This window comes from Hyla sarda, chromosome 6 (assembly GCF_029499605.1).
Source record: "Hyla sarda isolate aHylSar1 chromosome 6, aHylSar1.hap1, whole genome shotgun sequence".
NCBI lineage: Eukaryota > Metazoa > Chordata > Amphibia > Anura > Hylidae > Hyla > Hyla sarda.
In genome coordinates this window covers 293,811,904-293,832,275 of record NC_079194.1, presented here as the reverse complement: position 1 = coordinate 293,832,275, position 20,372 = coordinate 293,811,904, and the positions used below count along the sequence as shown (strand labels likewise).

The following is a 20,372-nucleotide window of genomic DNA, read 5'->3' as shown; positions in this document are numbered from 1 at the left end:
TAGTGAGTGCAGCTCTGGGGTATAATACAGGATATAACTCAGGATCAGTACAGGATAAGTAATGTAATGTATGTACACAGTGACCTCACCAGCAGAATAGTGAGTGCAGCTCTGGAGTATAATACAGGATATAACTCAGGATCAGTACAGGATAAGTAATGTAATGTATGTACACAGTGATCTCACCAGCAGAATAGTGAGTACAGCTCTGGAGTATAATACAGGATATAACTCAGGATCAGTACAATATAAGTAATGTAATGTATGTACACAGTGACCTCACCAGCAGAATAGTGAGTACAGCTCTGGAGTATAATACAGGATATAACTCAGGATCAGTACAGGATAAGTTATGTATGTACACAGTGATCTCACCAGCAGAATAGTGAGTACAGCTCTGGAGTATAATACAGGATATAACTCAGGATCAGTACAGGATAAGTAATGTATGTACACAGTGACCTCACCAGCAGAATAGTGAGTACAGCTCTGGAGTATAATACAGGATATAACTCAGGATCAGTACAGGATAAGTAATGTAATGTATGTACACAGTGATCTCACCAGCAGATTAGTGAGTACAGCTCTGGAGTATAATACAGAATATAACTCTGGATCAGTACAGGATAAGTAATGTAATGTATGTACACAGTGACCTCACCAGCAGAATAGTGAGTACAGCTCTAGAGTATAATACAGGATATAACTCAGGATCAGTACAGGATAAGTAATGTAATGTATATACACAGTGACCTCACCAGCAGAATAGTGAGTACAGCTCTGGAGTATAATACAGGATATAACTCAGGATCAGTACAGGGTAAGTAATGTAATGTATGTACACAGTGATCTCACCAGCAGAATAGTGAGTACAGCTCTGGAGTATAATACAGAATATAACTCTGGATCAGTACAGGATAAGTAATGTAATGTATATACACAGTGACCTCACCAGCAGAATAGTGAGTACAGCTCTGGAGTATAATACAGGATATAACTCAGGATCAGTACAGGGTAAGTAATGTAATGTATGTACACAGTGATCTCACCAGCAGAATAGTGAGTACAGCTCTGGAATATAATACAGGATATAACTCAGGATCAGTACAGGATCAGTAATGTAATGTATGTACACAGTGACCTCACCAGCAGAATAGTGAGTACAGCTCTGGAGTATAATACAGGATATAACTCAGGATCAGTACAGGATAAGTAATGTAATGTATGTACACAGTGACCTCACCAGCAGAATAGTGAGTACAGCTCTGGGGTATAATACAGGATATAACTCAGGATCAGTACAGGATAAGTAATGTACTGTATATACACAGTGACCTCACCAGCAGAATAGTGAGTACAGCTCTGGAGTATAATACAGGATATAACTCAGGATCAGTACAGGATAAGTAATGTAATGTATGTACACAGTGATCTCACCAGCAGAATAGTGAGTACAGCTCTGGAGTATAATACAGGATATAACTCAGGATCAGTACAGGATAAGTAATGTAATGTATGTACACAGTGACCTCACCAGCAGAATAGTGAGTACAGCTCTGGAGTATAATACAGGGTATAACTCAGGATCAGTACAGGATAAGTAATGTAATGTATGTACACAGTGACCTCACCAGCAGAATAGTGAGTACAGCTCTGGAGTATAATACAGGATATAACTCAGGATCAGTACAGGATAAGTAATGTAATGTATGTACACAGTGACCTCACCAGCAGAATAGTGAGTACAGCTCTGGAGTATAATACAGGATATAACTCAGGATCAGTACAGGATAAGTAATGTAATGTATGTACACAGTGACCTCACCAGCAGAATAGTGAGTACAGCTCTGGAGTATAATACAGGATATAACTCAGGATCAGTACAGGATAAGTAATGTAATGTATGTACACAGTGACCTCACCAGCAGAATAGTGAGTACAGCTCTGGAGTATAATACAGGATATAACTCAGGATCAGTACAGGATAAGTAATGTAATGTATGTACACAGTGATCTCACCAGCAGAATAGTGAGTACAGCTCTGGAGTAAATACAGGATATAACTCAGGATCAGTACAGGATAAGTAATGTAATGTAATGTACACAGTGACCTCACCAGCAGAATAGTGAGTGCAGCTCTGGAGTATAATGCAGGATATAGCTGATCCCTTACAGACGCTGTGTCTTCCGTGTTCCTCTCCAGGATTTCGCAGTGTTACATCCTGTAGGTTACACAGTAGCTGCTGGTGACAATTTGTGATTCCAGCTGTAGGGAAGGATTTGAGCCGCTTCTACTTCACACAGTGTTAAATCTACACCAGATTTGGATACACAGACGCCCCGTGGTCTGCGCCCCCTGTCCCTCTGATCCTGATCTCCAGACAAGCGTTAGTTGGGGGGTTCCCCCCTTTACAATAGATTTTTTATCTTTTTTACATGCCGACTCTTCTCTAGATCTCCGCTCGGTTTCCTGTGCTCGGTGTTTGGTCTTTAGGACTTTGTTCCTGCCCTTATTTAGCTTCATCCTCCGGGAGGTTTCTCTTCCTTTTGCACAGTTTAAAGCTGGGTCCGGGCCAAGGAGGCTGCAGCCACATGAAACAGCGAATACAAGATGAATCAGGGAGTCCCCAGCTATTATACAACTACAACTCCCAGCATGCACTCCCCATCCCCACATACACTAGCACATGTACTCTGCAGGGGGGCACTTGCCCGACCCTTCCCTCCTCTGACATCCAGAGTCAACAGAGTCAAAAGGCCATCGTACACATAGATCAGTGTTTCCAAACCAGTGTGCCTCCAGCTGTTGCAACACTACAACTCCCAGCATGCACTCCCCATCCCCACATACATGGCTCATGTATTCTGCAGGGGGGCACTTGCCCGACCCTTCTCTCCTCTGACATCCAGAGTCAACAGAGAGTTGAGAGGCTATTGTACACATAGAGCAGTGTTTCCCACCCAGGGTGCCTCCAGCTGTTGCAAAACTACAATTCCCACCATGTTCTCCCATCCCTGTATACACTAGCACATGTTCTCTGCAGGGGGGCACTTACCCGACTCTTTTTTTCCTCTAACATCCAGAGTCAACATAGAGTCAAGAGGCCATCGTATATATCGATCAGTGTTTCTCATCCAGGGGGCCTCCAGCTGTTTCAAAACTACAACTCCCAGCATGCACTCCACATCCAATATACACTAGCACATGTATTCTTCAGGGGGAGCTTTCCAGACCCTTCTCTACTCTGACATCCAGAGTCTATAGCATTGTTTCCCAAGCAGGGTGCCTCCAGCTGTTGCAAAACTACAACTCCCAGCATGCCCGGACAGCCAACGGCTGTCCGGGCATACTGGGAGTTGTAGTTTTGTAACAGCTGAATAGATAGAATCAGAAAAACATTGTTGCTTTTTTATAAAAACAGCGCCACCCCTGTCCACAGGTTGTATTGCAGCTCAGCACTATTGGAGTGAATGGGACTGAGATGCAATACCAGCTGCAACCTGTGAGCAGGTGGGGCACTGTTTCTATAAAAAAGCAGCAATGATTTTCTGACCCTGGCTATTGCAAAACTACAACTCCCAGCATGCCCGAAGAAATGGACTGAAAAAAGAAAAATGTGGAAAATGAAGGAATTAGCCCCCTAAGGGGGGGGTTGAATAGTTTTGTTTTGTGCACTGATCCTTTAAATTCTCCGTTACAAAATAACAGGAAAAGGTTGCAGGGGTGTGAATAGTTTTCAGATTTAGGAAAATCCCAGAGAACCCGATATCAGCGGCTCCTCTTATAACGCTCCCGCACAGTTATGCATTGATCACTGGGGAGGGTCGCCGGCCCTTTAAGTCTTGCCGCGGTGGGTCGTCATGTTTACACAGATCTGATGAATTATCCGCAGCCTGGAACGGATTACATTTGTTCGCACTCCGCATATGATCCTCTGGGAATGTTCTGGTATCGCCTCCACTTCCCTTCCTGGACACATAGATCAGTGTTGCCCAACCAGGGTGCCTCCAGCTGTTGCAAAACTACAACTCCCAGTGGGAGGCATGCTGGGAGGGAAACACTGCTGTAGATTCTCAATAGTATATATATATATATACATATATATATATATAGAGAGAGAGAGAGAGAGAGAGAGAGAGAGAGAGAGAGAGAGAGAGAGAGAGAGAGAGTTATCAGCAGTATCAGATAGAGCAGGAGGAGGGGTATAACTACTATATATCTTAATCCCATAGAAATAGCTGCAGTATACAGATAGAGCTGGAGGGGAAGTGTATAATTACTATATATCCTGATCCCATAAAGATAGCAGCAGTATACAGATAGAGCTGGAGGGGAGGTGTATAACTACTATATATCCTGATCCCATAGATATAGCAGCAGTATACAGATAGAGCTGGAGGGGAGGTGTATAACTACTATATATCCCGATTCCATAGAGATAGCAGCAGTATACAGATGGAGCTGGAGGGGAGGTGTATAACTACTATATATGCTGATCCCATAGAGATAGCAGCAGCAGTACACAGATAGAGCTGGAGGAGAGGTGTATAACTACTATATATCCTGATCCCATAGTGATAACAGCAGTATACAGATAGAGCTGGAGGGGAGTTATATAACTACTATATATCCTGATCCCATAGAGATAGTAGCGGTATACAGATAGAGCTGGAGGGGAGGTGTATAACTACTATATATCCTGATCCTATAGAGATAGCAGCAGCAGTATACAGATCGATCTGAAGGGGAGGTGTATAACTACTATATATCCTGATCCCATAGAGATAGCAGCAGTATACAGATAGAGCTGGAGGGGAGTTATATAACTACTATATATCCTGATCCAATAGAGATAGCAGCAGTATACAGATAGAACTTGAGGGGAGGTGTATAACTACTATATATCCTGATCCCATAGAGATAGCAGCAGTATAAAGATAGAGCTGGAGGGGAGGTGTATAACTACTATATATCCTGATCCCATAGATATAGCAGCAGTATACAGATAGAGCTGGAGGGGAGGTGTATAACTACTATATATCCCGATTCCATAGAGATAGCAGCAGTATACAGATGGAGCTGGAGGGGAGGTGTATAACTACTATATATGCTGATCCCATAGAGATAGCAGCAGCAGTACACAGATAGAGCTGGAGGAGAGGTGTATAACTACTATATATCCTGATCCCATAGTGATAACAGCAGTATACAGATAGAGCTGGAGGGGAGTTATATAACTACTATATATCCTGATCCCATAGAGATAGTAGCGGTATACAGATAGAGCTGGAGGGGAGGTGTATAACTACTATATATCCTGATCCTATAGAGATAGCAGCAGCAGTATACAGATCGATCTGAAGGGGAGGTGTATAACTACTATATATCCTGATCCCATAGAGATAGCAGCAGTATACAGATAGAGCTGGAGGGGAGTTATATAACTACTATATATCCTGATCCAATAGAGATAGCAGCAGTATACAGATAGAACTTGAGGGGAGGTGTATAACTACTATATATCCTGATCCCATAGAGATAGCAGCAGTATAAAGATAGAGCTGGAGGGGAGGTGTATATATCCTGGTTCCATAGAGATAGCAGCAGTATACAGATAGAGCTGGAGAGGAGGTGTATATATCCTGGTTCCATAGAGATAGCAGCAGTATACAGATAGAGCTGGAGGGGAGGTGTACAGCTTCTATCCTACCGGTTTTCTGAATGGCAATCTTTTTTGGCCCCGCTCCCACTGTCGTGGGTCTGTAATGAATGGATTCAGGCGTGTTCACCGCGCGCAGTCTTACACGGAACAGCCGGGCGTTTATCTTATTTGCCGCTTTAACAGACACTTGTGGCTTTTCTTTAAAATGGAAAAATGTCTGCGATAGATGTCGTCTGTTCTCCCCCCCATTGCCCGCGGATAGAGGGGGAACATGTGGAACACATCGCCCTCCGCAGGATTTACTGATATATTAATATTTGTGCGCCGCAGGTTAATCGGAACCAGGAGCCGCCGCACATGGAGTGAATTAGAGGAAACGCTGAGTCTGCTCGTAGACGTCACCTTATTGAGCCGGTGATGGCTCTCTGTCCTGGTTAAAGCAGTGTTTTCTATCCAGTGTGCCTCCAGCTGTTGCAAAACTACAACTCCCAGCATGCACTTTATCCACTTGCTTTCATTACATCCATCTAAACTTAAATGTTTGACAGTTGAGAATTTGATACAATTGTATCCAATCTACAGACTTCTCAGAAACAGTGTTTCCCAACCAGGGGGCCTCCAGCTGTTGCAAAACTACAACTCCCAGGATGCCCGGACAGCCTTTGGCTGTCCGGGCATGCTGGGAGTTGTAGTTTTGCAACAGTTAGACACACATTGGGGGAGATATTCAAAAACTACTGTAATTCCTGTTCCAGCGATAGTAATCACACATTTCTTTCCTTCTCCTCACATTTTCCAAGGTCTCTTGGGCTGCTTTAAAAATTTCAGATTTTGGCGCCAAAAAAAAATAAAAAAAAAAATTGCCACCATCTGTAAAAAAAAAAAAAATAATAATAATTTGCGCCAAAATCGGCAAACTCTGGAGGAAGCATCTCACATAATATTCCACGATTACCAGCGCTCATACAAAGCGATAACTGTATAAAAAAAAATACATGTTCAGGGGTTAAATGTGAGTGCAGGTGCAGTGACCATAAAATAATATAAAAAATGTTTTTTCTTTTTTTTTTTAACAGTTTGCAATAATATTTTTTTATTTTTCAATAACTGATTAAATATTACCGTTTACCCCCCCCCCCCCCCCCAAAAAAAAAAAATAAATAAATAAAAAAAAGTCAAAAACTTCAACCGTTTCTGTGATTTCTACACTAGCAAAGAGCTGGTGCGAAATTTTGGATGTGAAATGGACTCACACCCCTTTGAAAATATTATGTAAAACAGGAAATTTACATAGCCACGCCCACTCTTTGCAAAACTGTTGTAAACTAGTGTAAACCTTGGATCATTCTCATGTAAAACACTTTGAATATCTGATGGAAACTTTTTTTTGCGGCAAATTTTTGACGTTATGAAGAGTTTTGAATATGACTCCCAATGTTTCTTAAAGGGGTACTCCGCTGGAAAATGTATTTATTTATTTATTTTAAACCAAATAATGCCAGAAAGTTAAACAGATTAGTAAATTACTTCTATTAAAAAAATCTTAATCCTTCCAGTACTTATTAGCGGCTGTATACTACAGAGGAAATTCTTTTCTTTTTGGATTTCTTTTTTTGTCACAACCACAGTGCTTTCTGCCGACACCTCTGTCCATTTAAGGAACTGTCCAGAGAAGGAGAAAATCCCCATAGCAAACATATGCTGCTCTGGACAGTTCCTAAAATGGACAGCAGAGGTGTCCGTAGAGAGCACTGTGGTCAGACAGAAAATAACTCCAGAAAGAAATACAACTTCCTGTGGAGCATACAGACGCTAACAAGTACTGGAAGGATTAAGAATTTAAAATATTTTTACTAATAAAGTAATTACAAATCTGGTTAAAGGGGTACTCTGGTGGAAAACGTTGTTTTTTTTTTTTGTTTTTTTTTTAAATCAACTGGTGACAGAAAGTTAAACAGATTTGTAAATTACTTCTATTAAAAAATCTTAATCCTTCCAGTACGTATTAGCTGCTGAATACTACAGAGGAAATCCTTTTCTTTTTGGAACACAGAGCTCTCTGCTGACATCACGAGCACAGTGCTCTTTGCTGACATCTCTGTCCATTTTAAGAACTGTCCAGAGTAGGAGAAAATACCCATAGAAAACATATGCTGCTCTGGACAGTTCCTAAAATGGACGGAGATGTCAGCAGAGAGCACTGTGCTCGTGATGTCAGCAGAGAGCTCTGTGTTCCAAAAAGAAAAGAATTTCCTCTGTAGTATTAAGCAGCTAATATGTACTGGAAGGATTAAGATTTTTTAATAGAAGTAATTTACAAATCTGTTGAACTTTCTGGCATCAGTTGATTTATTAAAAAAACAGTTTTCCACCGGAGTACCCCTTTAACTAGATTGGACAGCCTTTGGCACACTGGTTGGGAAACACTGCTTTAGATTCTGCAGTGTGACTTTGTCCTAGGCCTGGCCGGAAGCCCAATAAGGTCCTAGGGTGAAGCTATGGGGCTTCTGTACAAAGTCTTTAGCTGTCCAGACATGTTGGGAGTTGTAGTCTTTCAGCAGCTGGAGGCACACTGGTTGGGAAACACTGCCCTAAGGAGACAAGGAAAGCTGTGTTATAACTCCCCCATGTTGATTGTCATCCATCTTTCCCAAAAGCAACAAAGACGGAATTCTTTCAGGGGACAGCGGTTTATTACAAAATGTAGAGGAAAGACTCGTTCGATCATTACCTGCAGAAATATATTAGTGAAAAAGTATTTCCCCCCCCCCCCCCTTTTAGATGTTCCCTGAGGGATGTTGTGTTATGACTGAAATGTAGGAAACCTGCTATAATAGGGGGGTGGGGACCTTGGCTCATTAAGTGTGAGTGTGAGTGATCACACATATATGACACATCCAGTCGACATACTATAAATGTCCTAATTTACGTGTATTTTGGGATTGAGGCGTGGGCGGTTATGTGGCGGTGTTATTTATTTCTATCTTTTTGATGTGTCTTGCAGAGTCGGCGGAGGGCACGGTGTCGCAGCAGACGGGGATGAACGAGAATGTCCTCTCCTCCAGTAGTAACGCCTCAGCCATACCCCAACCCAACTCCACCAACAAACCATGGCGGAGCAAGTCCCTCAGTGCTAAGCACACCACCACGTCTTCCATACTGTCCGTGAAGCAGACGGTGCCGGATAGTCCGAAACAACCTCAAGAACCTCTGAAGCCTTCGCCCAACACCCAGAAATCCATGCTGGAAAAACTCAAGTTATTCAATAGTAAAGGGGGCTCCAAGACGCCCGGGTCATCTCTGGAGGAGTCTCGGGACACCAGCTCTGAACGTCTTGACCAATTTACTGGCCCCGAAGAAGCGGAAGAAATGGAAACCTGTGTGAAGAATTCCAACAGCATAAGCCCGTCTTCGAATAGTCCTAAGATAGCACTGAAGGGCATAGCCCAAAGGACGCTGGGCCGGGCATTGACCAACAAGAAGAGTTCCCCAAAGGGCAACGAGAAGGACAAGCAGAAGGAGAAGAACAAAGACCTGGCCAAAAGAGCGAGCGTGAGCGAGAAGGCCGAGGTGAAGGAAGAGTCCAAGGAAGATCCGGTCCCCGCGTCTACCGACATGCCAAAAAAGTCCTCAAAGATCGCCAGCTTCATCCCCAAAGGGGGCAAGAAGGACGTCTCTGCCCCTGCTCACAGCGGAATACCAAAACCAGGAATGAAAACCACCCCAGGAAAATCCTCAAGTGCCCCAGGGTCGGCCAAGGAAGGGGACAGGGGCCGCAGCGCAAAGACCGGTTCAGGGCTTTCTCTTCAGAAGAACCAACTTGACAACCGAAATTCTAGCTCCTCCACGTCAAGCTTGGCCTCCTCTGAAGGGAAGGGGGCAGCTACAGCGGGCAATGCCCAATCCGTCAATGGGACGAGCACTGTTACACAGACTACAGGAAGTAACACAGTCAGCGTTCAGCTACCTCATCCTCAGCAGCAGTATAATCACCCAAACACCGCCACCGTGGCACCCTTCATGTACAGGTACGGTCATTGTGTTACCCTGAAATACAAGACAACTATATATAGGGGTGTGAATAGTATTGAGAAATATCTTTGTCAGTAGGTTCCTCTTGTGTGCTGCACAGTCCTCTCTATCCCCTCCCTGCACTCATCTCTCTGATCATATAGAGAACTGTGTGATCATATAGTTACAGCTGCACAGTCCTCTCTATCCCCTCCCTGCACTCATCTCTCTGATCATAGAGAGAACTGTGTGGTCATACAGATACAGCTGCACAGTCCTCTCTATCCCCTCCCTGCACTCATCTCTCTGATCATAGAGAGAACTGTGTGGTTATACAGATACAGCTGCACAGTCCTCTCTATCCCCTCCCTGCACTCCTCTCTATGATCATAGAGAGAACTGTGTGGTCATACAGTTACAGCTGCACAGTCCTCTCTATCCCCTCCCTGCACTCATCTCTCTGATCATAGAGTGAACTGTGTGGTCATACAGATACAGCTGCACAGTCCTCTCTATCCCCTCCCTGCACTCATCTCTCTGATCATAGAGAGAACTGTGTGGTCATACAGATACAGCTGCACAGTCCTCTCTATCCCCTCCCTGCACTCATCTCTATGATCATAGAGAGAACTGTGTGGTCATACAGTTACAGCTGCACAGTCCTCTCTATCCCCTCCCTCACTAATCTCTATGATCATAGAGAGAACTGTGTGGTCATACAGTTACAGCTACACAGTCCTCTCTATCCCCTCCCTGCACTCATCTCTCTGATCATATAGAGAACAGTGTGGTCATACAGTTACAGCTGCACAGTCCTCTCTATCCCCTCCCTGCACTCATCTCTATGATCATAGAGAGAACTGTGTGGTCATACAGTTACAGCTACACAGTCCTCTCTATCCTCTCCCTGCACTCATCTCTATGATCATAGAGAGAACTGTGTGGTCATACAGATACAGCCGCACAGTCTTCTCTATCCCCTCCCCGCACTCATCTCTATGATCATAGAGAGAACTGTGTGGTCATACAGTTACAGCTACACAGTCCTCTCTATCCTCTCCCTGCACTCATCTCTATGATCATAGAGAGAACTGTGTGGTCATACAGTTACAGCTGCACAGTCCTCTCTATCCCCTCCCTGCACTCATCACTATGATCATAGAGAGATCTGTGTGGTCATACAGTTACAGCTGCACAGTCCCCTCTATCCCCTCCCTGCACTCATCTCTATGATCATAGAGAGAACTGTGTGGTCATACAGTTACAGCTGCACAGTCCTCTCTATCCCCTCCCTGCACTCATCTCTATGATCATAGAGAGAACTGTGTGGTCATACAGATACAGCTGCACAGTCCTCTCTATCCCCTCCCTGCACTCATCTCTATGATCATAGAGAGAACTGTGTGGTCATACAGATACAGCCACACAGTCCTCTCTATCCCCTCTCTGCACTCATCTCTATAATCAGAGAGAGAACTGTGTGGTCATACAGTTACAGCTACACAGTCCTCTCTATCCCCTCCCTGCACTCCTCTCTATGATCATAGAGAGAACTGTGTGGTCATACAGATACAGCTGCACAGTCCTCTCTATCCCCTCCCTGCACTCATCTCTATGATCATAGAGAGATCTGTGTGGTCATACAGTTACAGCTGCACAGTCCCCTCTATCCCCTCCCTGCACTCATCTCTATGATCATAGAGAGAACAGTGTGGTCATACAGTTACAGCTGCACAGTCCTCTCTATCCCCTCCCTGCACTTATCTCTATGATCATATATTTTCCGCTCTTTGTGGATAAAGACAGACATTTCTTCTGTGGAACAACCTGCTGGGTGCTCGGGGAGAGGGAATGATTTCCTAGACCAGACCCTTCGATGGGAAACAGACTGTGTAAATCTTCTCCACCCCCTGAGAAATCTGCACAATCTGTCTAAATAACCGGAGTCAGCAGACGGTAGTCACAGTAGTGGAGATCATTGTCAGCCCTGTGCTGCTCAGTTACTAACGTGATTATGGCTCCATCTAGTGGCAGGTCACTGGTAGCACCGTATGGCACAGTCTGATGCATTAATATAGTGTTTCCGAACCAGAGTGCCTCCAGCTGTTGGAAAACTACAGCTCTCAGCATGCCCGGACAGCCAAAGGCTGTCCGGGCATGCTGGGAGTTGTAGTTTTGCAACAGCTGGAGGCACCCTGGTTTGGAAACACTGCTTTAAATCTTGCAGTTTGACTTTGTCCTAGGCCTGGCCAGAAGCCCAATAAGGCCCTAGGGGGAAGCTATGGGGCTCCTAAGCTGTTGTTTGTCTGGGCATGCTGGGAGTTGTAGTTTTGCAACAGCTGGAGGTCCACAGTTTGGAGACCCCTGTTCTTTTTTGGCCATTACTTAGTTTTATCTTTATCTGGGGAAGCTGGGTGACTACCAATATGGCTGCCATCAGTCACGTAGTAGCACATTTGCTCTTATCTATGTACGTTGGGTCAGAACTTCTGATCGATCTGCCATGGCAGCCATATTGGTTGTCACTAAGAAGCTAAAGAGTAACCCTGCCAGAAGAGGAAGAGGCCCAGGCTTAGGCTCGTCGGGTTTATTATGAAGACGATCCGTACATATTTGGATTTCATTAAACCCCTGTTGTGCGCTGTGTGGCGGATTGTAGCGTGGCCTGTATATGAATATTTCATGGCTGCGGTTTGGCGGTTGTAATGGTGTAGAGATTATAGTGATGAATTATGTAAAGCCGCCGGCCCCGTGCATATGGCTAAACCCGTGTCTGTGTCTACAGGTCTACAGACAACGAAGGGAACGTCTCGGTGGAGAGCGGCACGGGAGGGGTCCACATGGAGCCCCCGCTCTATAACAAGACAGGGACGTCCTGCCTGGAGGATCTGTCCGGTAAGTGGGTCACCAGGTAACCTCAGGACAGCGCCCCCGAGTGCCAGGAGATAGAGAGACATAGTCAGGAATCCTGGGGTATGAGGTGTGTGGAGAGATAGATATGAGATAGATATGAGAGAGAGAGATAGATAGGAGATAGATAGATAGGAGATAGATATGAGAGAGATAGATAGATAGATATGAGAGAGATAGATAGATAGATATGAGATAGATAGATAGATATGAGATAGATAGATAGATATGAGATAGATAGATAGATATGAGATAGATAGATAGATATGAGATAGATATGAGAGAGAGAGAGATAGATAGATAGATATGAGATAGATAGATAGACATGAGATAGATAGATAGATAGATAGATATGAGATAGATAGATAGATATGAGATAGATAGATATGAGATAGATAGATAGATAGATATGAGATAGATAGATATGAGATAGATAGATAGATAGATATGAGATAGATAGATAGGAGATAATAGATATGAGATAGATAGATATGAGATAGATAGATAGATATGAGATAGATAGATATGAGATAGATAGATATGAGATAGATAGATAGATAGATAGATAGATATGAGATAGATAGATAGATAGATATGAGATAGATAGATAGATAGGAGATAGATAGATAGATAGATATGAGATAGATAGATATGAGATAGATAGATATGAGAGAGATAGCTATGAGAGAGATAGATAGATGTGAGATAGATAGGAGATAATAGATAGATATGAGATAGATAGATAGATAGATAGATAGATAGATATGAGATAGATAGATAGGAGAAAGATAGATAGATAGATATGAGATAGATAGATATGAGAGAGATAGATAGATGTGAGATAGATATGAGAGAGATAGATAGATGTGAGATAGATATGAGATAGATAGATAGATATGAGATAGATAGTTAGATAGGTATGAGATAGATAGATAGATAGGTATGAGATAGATAGGTATGAGATAGATAGATAGATAGATAGGAGATATGAGATAGAGATATAGATATGAGAGATAGAGATATAGATATGAGAGATAGATAGATAGATAGATATGAGATAGATAGATAGAGATGAGATAGATAGAGATGAGATAGATAGATAGAGATGAGATAGATAGATAGAGATGAGATAGATAGATAGATAGATAGATAGATATGAGATAGATAGATAGATAGAGATGAGATAGATAGATAGATAGATAGAGATGAGATAGATAGATAGAGATGAGATAGATAGATATGATATAGATAGATAGATATGAGATAGATAGATATGATATAGATAGATAGATATGAGATAGATAGATATGAGATAGAGAGATATGAGATAGAGAGATATGAGATAGAGAGATATGAGATAGATAGATAGATATGAGATAGAGAGATAGATATGAGATAGATATGAGATAGATAGATATGAGATAGATAGATAGATATGAGATAGATATGAGATAGATAGATATGAGATAGATAGATAGATAGATATGAGATAGTTAAATAGATAGATACGAGATGGATAGATAGATCTCTTTTCCTGATTCTTCTATTTTCCCTTTTTCTCAGGTGAAGATCCAGAGACCCGTAGACTGAGAACAGTGAAGAACATTGCGGATCTCCGGCAGAACCTGGAGGAAACCATGTCCAGCCTCAGGGGAACCCAGATCAGCCACAGGTGGGGCCCGGGCGGCGAGTCCTGCTGCCATCATACATCACTGATAACAATCCATACAGTCCATTAGACTCACTCAGCATGGCCTAACCTAGATAGCATGCATTGTGACAAACCCTCAGCTGTGTGAGCAGGACTTCTTCAGGACCATTTCAATATGTGAACATTTCCATTCACTGACATCCAGCAGAGATCTTATACATGTGGTTTAATTTTAACATGTTTCTTCTCCATCCAGCACATTGGAAACCACGTTTGACAGCAACATCACGACTGAGATCAGCGGCCGCAGCCTCCTCAGCCTGGCCTCCCGGCCCACCCCTCTGTCATGGCGGCTGGGCCAGTCCAGCCCTCGCCTGCAGGCAGGAGACGCGCCCTCTATGGGCAACGGGTACCCTCCGCGGGCCAGCGCCAGTCGCTTCATCAACTGCGAATCCGGCCGTTATGTGTACCCAGCGCCGCTCCGGAGACAGCTGGCTACAAGAGGCAACATGGGGCACGGCGACGACAAGGGGGACGAGATGGACCTGGAGAGCGTCAGCGCCGACCCCACCGGCTACATGAGCGACGGCGACGTCCTGAGCAAGAACATCCGAAGCGACGAGATCACCAGCGGGTAAGACCTTTATAGGACCCCTGAGTCTCTAGGACAGTGGTCTCCAAACTGTGGACCTCCAGCTGTTGCAAAACTACAACTCCCAGCATGCCCGGACAGCCAGCGGCTGTCCGGGCATGCTGGGAGTTGTAGTTTTGCAACAGCTGGAGGCAGCCTGGTCGGGAAACACTGCTCTATATTCAGATGCAGACATGCGCCGTTGAATGATCGTACATTTAGTTGACAGGTTGCAGAGTTCCTATCTCAATCCCTGTGTCTTATGTGACCCTTTAAAGGGATAGTCCAGTGCTGAAAAACGTATCCCCTATCCTAAGGATAAGTTTCAGTTCCGGGGGGGGGGGGGGGTTGGTGACCAACCGCTGGGGCCCCGCAATCTCCTGTACGGGGCCCCGACTCGCTGGTCAGATAGCGGGTGACAACCACCGCATGAAGTGGCGGCCGACACGCCCCGGCTCTGCCATAGAGTTGTATTGAGGGGGCGCGTTGTGCGGTGGTCAACACGCCTCCTTCCCCCGGGGCTGCCGGGGCCCCGCACTGGACTACTCCTTTAAGAGAAGATCCGTAATAGAATGCAATTTAGTGTTATAGACACTGGGTGGCGCCAAAGTCATAAATCATTATCCAGTATTTCCCGCAGTTCTTCCGCACGTTACAGCGTTATTTGCCCTAATCACTTATTACCCACAATGCTTAGTCATTATATTAGGTTTGCGAATGTTTTTTCGTTCCCTTTTTGTTTTTTTGTCTTTTAATTATACAATTTATTTTGAATGTTGTACATTCGCTGTATTATCAGATTACAGCGAACGTACAATGTACATTGATCCCATCAGCAGCTTTCCTTCCCCTGTGATATCTTTATTCTTCTGCTAATCTGACCTTCTGTGATAAGTGCAGATTCATGGGTTTAATCGGCATAGTGATTGCGTCATGGAGGAGGCAGGGGCATTTAACATTTACGTAAAAAATTGCGCAATTTTACTTTATATGCATGCATTTTTTTCTGGCGGAGTTTGTGTTTTAACTTCCGTTTTTTTTGTAAACCGCCTGGATTTTTAAAGGAATGCGCCACCTCTGGAGCAGAGCATATGATATTTCAGCAGATGGTAAACGCACACTAAGCCACGCCCCCTTGCAAAAAGAAAAACAAATTACAAGAATGATGAGGCAAGCGCAGAAGTGCCAGGAGATAGAGAGACATAGTCAGGAATCCTGGGGTATGAGGTGTGTGGAGAGATAGATATGAGATAGATATGAGAGAGAGAGATAGATAGGAGATAGATAGATAGGAGATAGATATGAGAGAGATAGATAGATAGATATGAGAGAGATAGATAGATAGATATGAGATAGATAGATAGATATGAGATAGATAGATAGATATGAGATAGATAGATAGATATGAGATAGATAGATAGATATGAGATAGATATGAGAGAGAGAGAGATAGATAGATAGATATGAGATAGATAGATAGACATGAGATAGATAGATAGATAGATAGATATGAGATAGATAGATAGATATGAGATAGATAGATATGAGATAGATAGATAGATAGATATGAGATAGATAGATATGAGATAGATAGATAGATAGATATGAGATAGATAGATAGGAGATAATAGATATGAGATAGATAGATATGAGATAGATAGATAGATATGAGATAGATAGATATGAGATAGATAGATATGAGATAGATAGATAGATAGATAGATAGATATGAGATAGATAGATAGATAGATATGAGATAGATAGATAGATAGGAGATAGATAGATAGATAGATATGAGATAGATAGATATGAGATAGATAGATATGAGAGAGATAGCTATGAGAGAGATAGATAGATGTGAGATAGATAGGAGATAATAGATAGATATGAGATAGATAGATAGATAGATAGATAGATAGATATGAGATAGATAGATAGGAGAAAGATAGATAGATAGATATGAGATAGATAGATATGAGAGAGATAGATAGATGTGAGATAGATATGAGAGAGATAGATAGATGTGAGATAGATATGAGATAGATAGATAGATATGAGATAGATAGTTAGATAGGTATGAGATAGATAGATAGATAGGTATGAGATAGATAGGTATGAGATAGATAGATAGATAGATAGGAGATATGAGATAGAGATATAGATATGAGAGATAGAGATATAGATATGAGAGATAGATAGATAGATAGATATGAGATAGATAGATAGAGATGAGATAGATAGAGATGAGATAGATAGATAGAGATGAGATAGATAGATAGAGATGAGATAGATAGATAGATAGATAGATAGATATGAGATAGATAGATAGATAGAGATGAGATAGATAGATAGATAGATAGAGATGAGATAGATAGATAGAGATGAGATAGATAGATATGATATAGATAGATAGATATGAGATAGATAGATATGATATAGATAGATAGATATGAGATAGATAGATATGAGATAGAGAGATATGAGATAGAGAGATATGAGATAGAGAGATATGAGATAGATAGATAGATATGAGATAGAGAGATAGATATGAGATAGATATGAGATAGATAGATATGAGATAGATAGATAGATATGAGATAGATATGAGATAGATAGATATGAGATAGATAGATAGATAGATATGAGATAGTTAAATAGATAGATACGAGATGGATAGATAGATCTCTTTTCCTGATTCTTCTATTTTCCCTTTTTCTCAGGTGAAGATCCAGAGACCCGTAGACTGAGAACAGTGAAGAACATTGCGGATCTCCGGCAGAACCTGGAGGAAACCATGTCCAGCCTCAGGGGAACCCAGATCAGCCACAGGTGGGGCCCGGGCGGCGAGTCCTGCTGCCATCATACATCACTGATAACAATCCATACAGTCCATTAGACTCACTCAGCATGGCCTAACCTAGATAGCATGCATTGTGACAAACCCTCAGCTGTGTGAGCAGGACTTCTTCAGGACCATTTCAATATGTGAACATTTCCATTCACTGACATCCAGCAGAGATCTTATACATGTGGTTTAATTTTAACATGTTTCTTCTCCATCCAGCACATTGGAAACCACGTTTGACAGCAACATCACGACTGAGATCAGCGGCCGCAGCCTCCTCAGCCTGGCCTCCCGGCCCACCCCTCTGTCATGGCGGCTGGGCCAGTCCAGCCCTCGCCTGCAGGCAGGAGACGCGCCCTCTATGGGCAACGGGTACCCTCCGCGGGCCAGCGCCAGTCGCTTCATCAACTGCGAATCCGGCCGTTATGTGTACCCAGCGCCGCTCCGGAGACAGCTGGCTACAAGAGGCAACATGGGGCACGGCGACGACAAGGGGGACGAGATGGACCTGGAGAGCGTCAGCGCCGACCCCACCGGCTACATGAGCGACGGCGACGTCCTGAGCAAGAACATCCGAAGCGACGAGATCACCAGCGGGTAAGACCTTTATAGGACCCCTGAGTCTCTAGGACAGTGGTCTCCAAACTGTGGACCTCCAGCTGTTGCAAAACTACAACTCCCAGCATGCCCGGACAGCCAGCGGCTGTCCGGGCATGCTGGGAGTTGTAGTTTTGCAACAGCTGGAGGCAGCCTGGTCGGGAAACACTGCTCTATATTCAGATGCAGACATGCGCCGTTGAATGATCGTACATTTAGTTGACAGGTTGCAGAGTTCCTATCTCAATCCCTGTGTCTTATGTGACCCTTTAAAGGGATAGTCCAGTGCTGAAAAACGTATCCCCTATCCTAAGGATAAGTTTCAGTTCCGGGGGGGGGGGGGGTTGGTGACCAACCGCTGGGGCCCCGCAATCTCCTGTACGGGGCCCCGACTCGCTGGTCAGATAGCGGGTGACAACCACCGCATGAAGTGGCGGCCGACACGCCCCGGCTCTGCCATAGAGTTGTATTGAGGGGGCGCGTTGTGCGGTGGTCAACACGCCTCCTTCCCCCGGGGCTGCCGGGGCCCCGCACTGGACTACTCCTTTAAGAGAAGATCCGTAATAGAATGCAATTTAGTGTTATAGACACTGGGTGGCGCCAAAGTCATAAATCATTATCCAGTATTTCCCGCAGTTCTTCCGCACGTTACAGCGTTATTTGCCCTAATCACTTATTACCCACAATGCTTAGTCATTATATTAGGTTTGCGAATGTTTTTTCGTTCCCTTTTTGTTTTTTTGTCTTTTAATTATACAATTTATTTTGAATGTTGTACATTCGCTGTATTATCAGATTACAGCGAACGTACAATGTACATTGATCCCATCAGCAGCTTTCCTTCCCCTGTGATATCTTTATTCTTCTGCTAATCTGACCTTCTGTGATAAGTGCAGATTCATGGGTTTAATCGGCATAGTGATTGCGTCATGGAGGAGGCAGGGGCATTTAACATTTACGTAAAAAATTGCGCAATTTTACTTTATATGCATGCATTTTTTTCTGGCGGAGTTTGTGTTTTAACTTCCGTTTTTTTTGTAAACCGCCTGGATTTTTAAAGGAATGCGCCACCTCTGGAGCAGAGCATATGATATTTCAGCAGATGGTAAACGCACACTAAGCCACGCCCCCTTGCAAAAAGAAAAACAAATTACAAGAATGATGAGGCAAGCGCAGAATGCAAAACATTTTTATTAAATTAATGGTAATAATAATACTAATAATAAGATTGTGCACAAAAAAACCAACCCATCATAGCTGGAAAGCCCCTCAAAACATGCATAGAAAAATTGCGCAGAAACAATCAAAATGAAATGTCCCCCTCCCCATACTGTTACCTGTGAGTAGCCTAGAACAGTGTTCTCTAACCACCCTCTATAGTGTTAAAGTCAGACGATAATTTTTTGCTACCCCTCCACTGTTGTTAGGGGTAGCCTGGAACGGTGGTCTCTAACCTCTGGGTAGCCTGGAACTGTGCCCTCAAACCTGTGAGTAGCCTGGAACTATATCCTCCAACCTTTGAGTAGCCGAGAACAGTGCCTTCCAACCTATGGGTAGCCTACAATGGTGCCCTCTAACCTGTGGGTAGCCTAGAATATTGGTCTCCAACCTTTGGCTAGCCTAGAACTGTTTTCTCCTACCTTTTGAGTAGTCTAGAACGGTGCCCTCCATCCTGTAAGTAACCCAAAATAGTGGTCTCCAATCTGTGGGTAGCCTAGAACAGTGCTCTCTTTAACCTGTTGCTCTCCAGCTGTAGCAAAACTACAGATCCCAGCATGCCCGGACAGCCTTAAGCAAATCACTGATCTAGAATGTAGCAGAGGCATCAGGTCTGGGGGCCCCCTCCCTCCCCTAATAATATGGGATTTCCTTTTTGGCCCCTCAGTAATGGTCTCCCCCGCTGGGTGGCACATAATGACTGCAGCCGCGGGATCCTCCATCAGGAAGAGGACGCTGATCGCAGGGATGAGGTCACGCTGTTCTCCGATTGTCCACACAATATGGACTGAAAGAAAAGAGATTTCCCACATTTATATCCCCCCCGTGACATCACATCCTGCCCCA

General features: G+C 43.6%; 1 protein-coding gene across 1 annotated transcript in view; it reads left to right on the top strand.

Annotated features, from left to right (window-relative positions):
* Nucleotides 1-20,372, top strand: part of NAV2 (neuron navigator 2) — a gene marked incomplete in the record, with an annotated part of 234,265 nt that overhangs the window by 127,014 nt on the left and 86,879 nt on the right. The window contains 4 exon segments of the mRNA XM_056527781.1: nt 8,668-9,691; nt 12,460-12,569; nt 14,148-14,256; nt 14,492-14,869. Of these exon segments, the coding sequence (XP_056383756.1) occupies nt 8,668-9,691; nt 12,460-12,569; nt 14,148-14,256; nt 14,492-14,869 (1,621 nt within the window).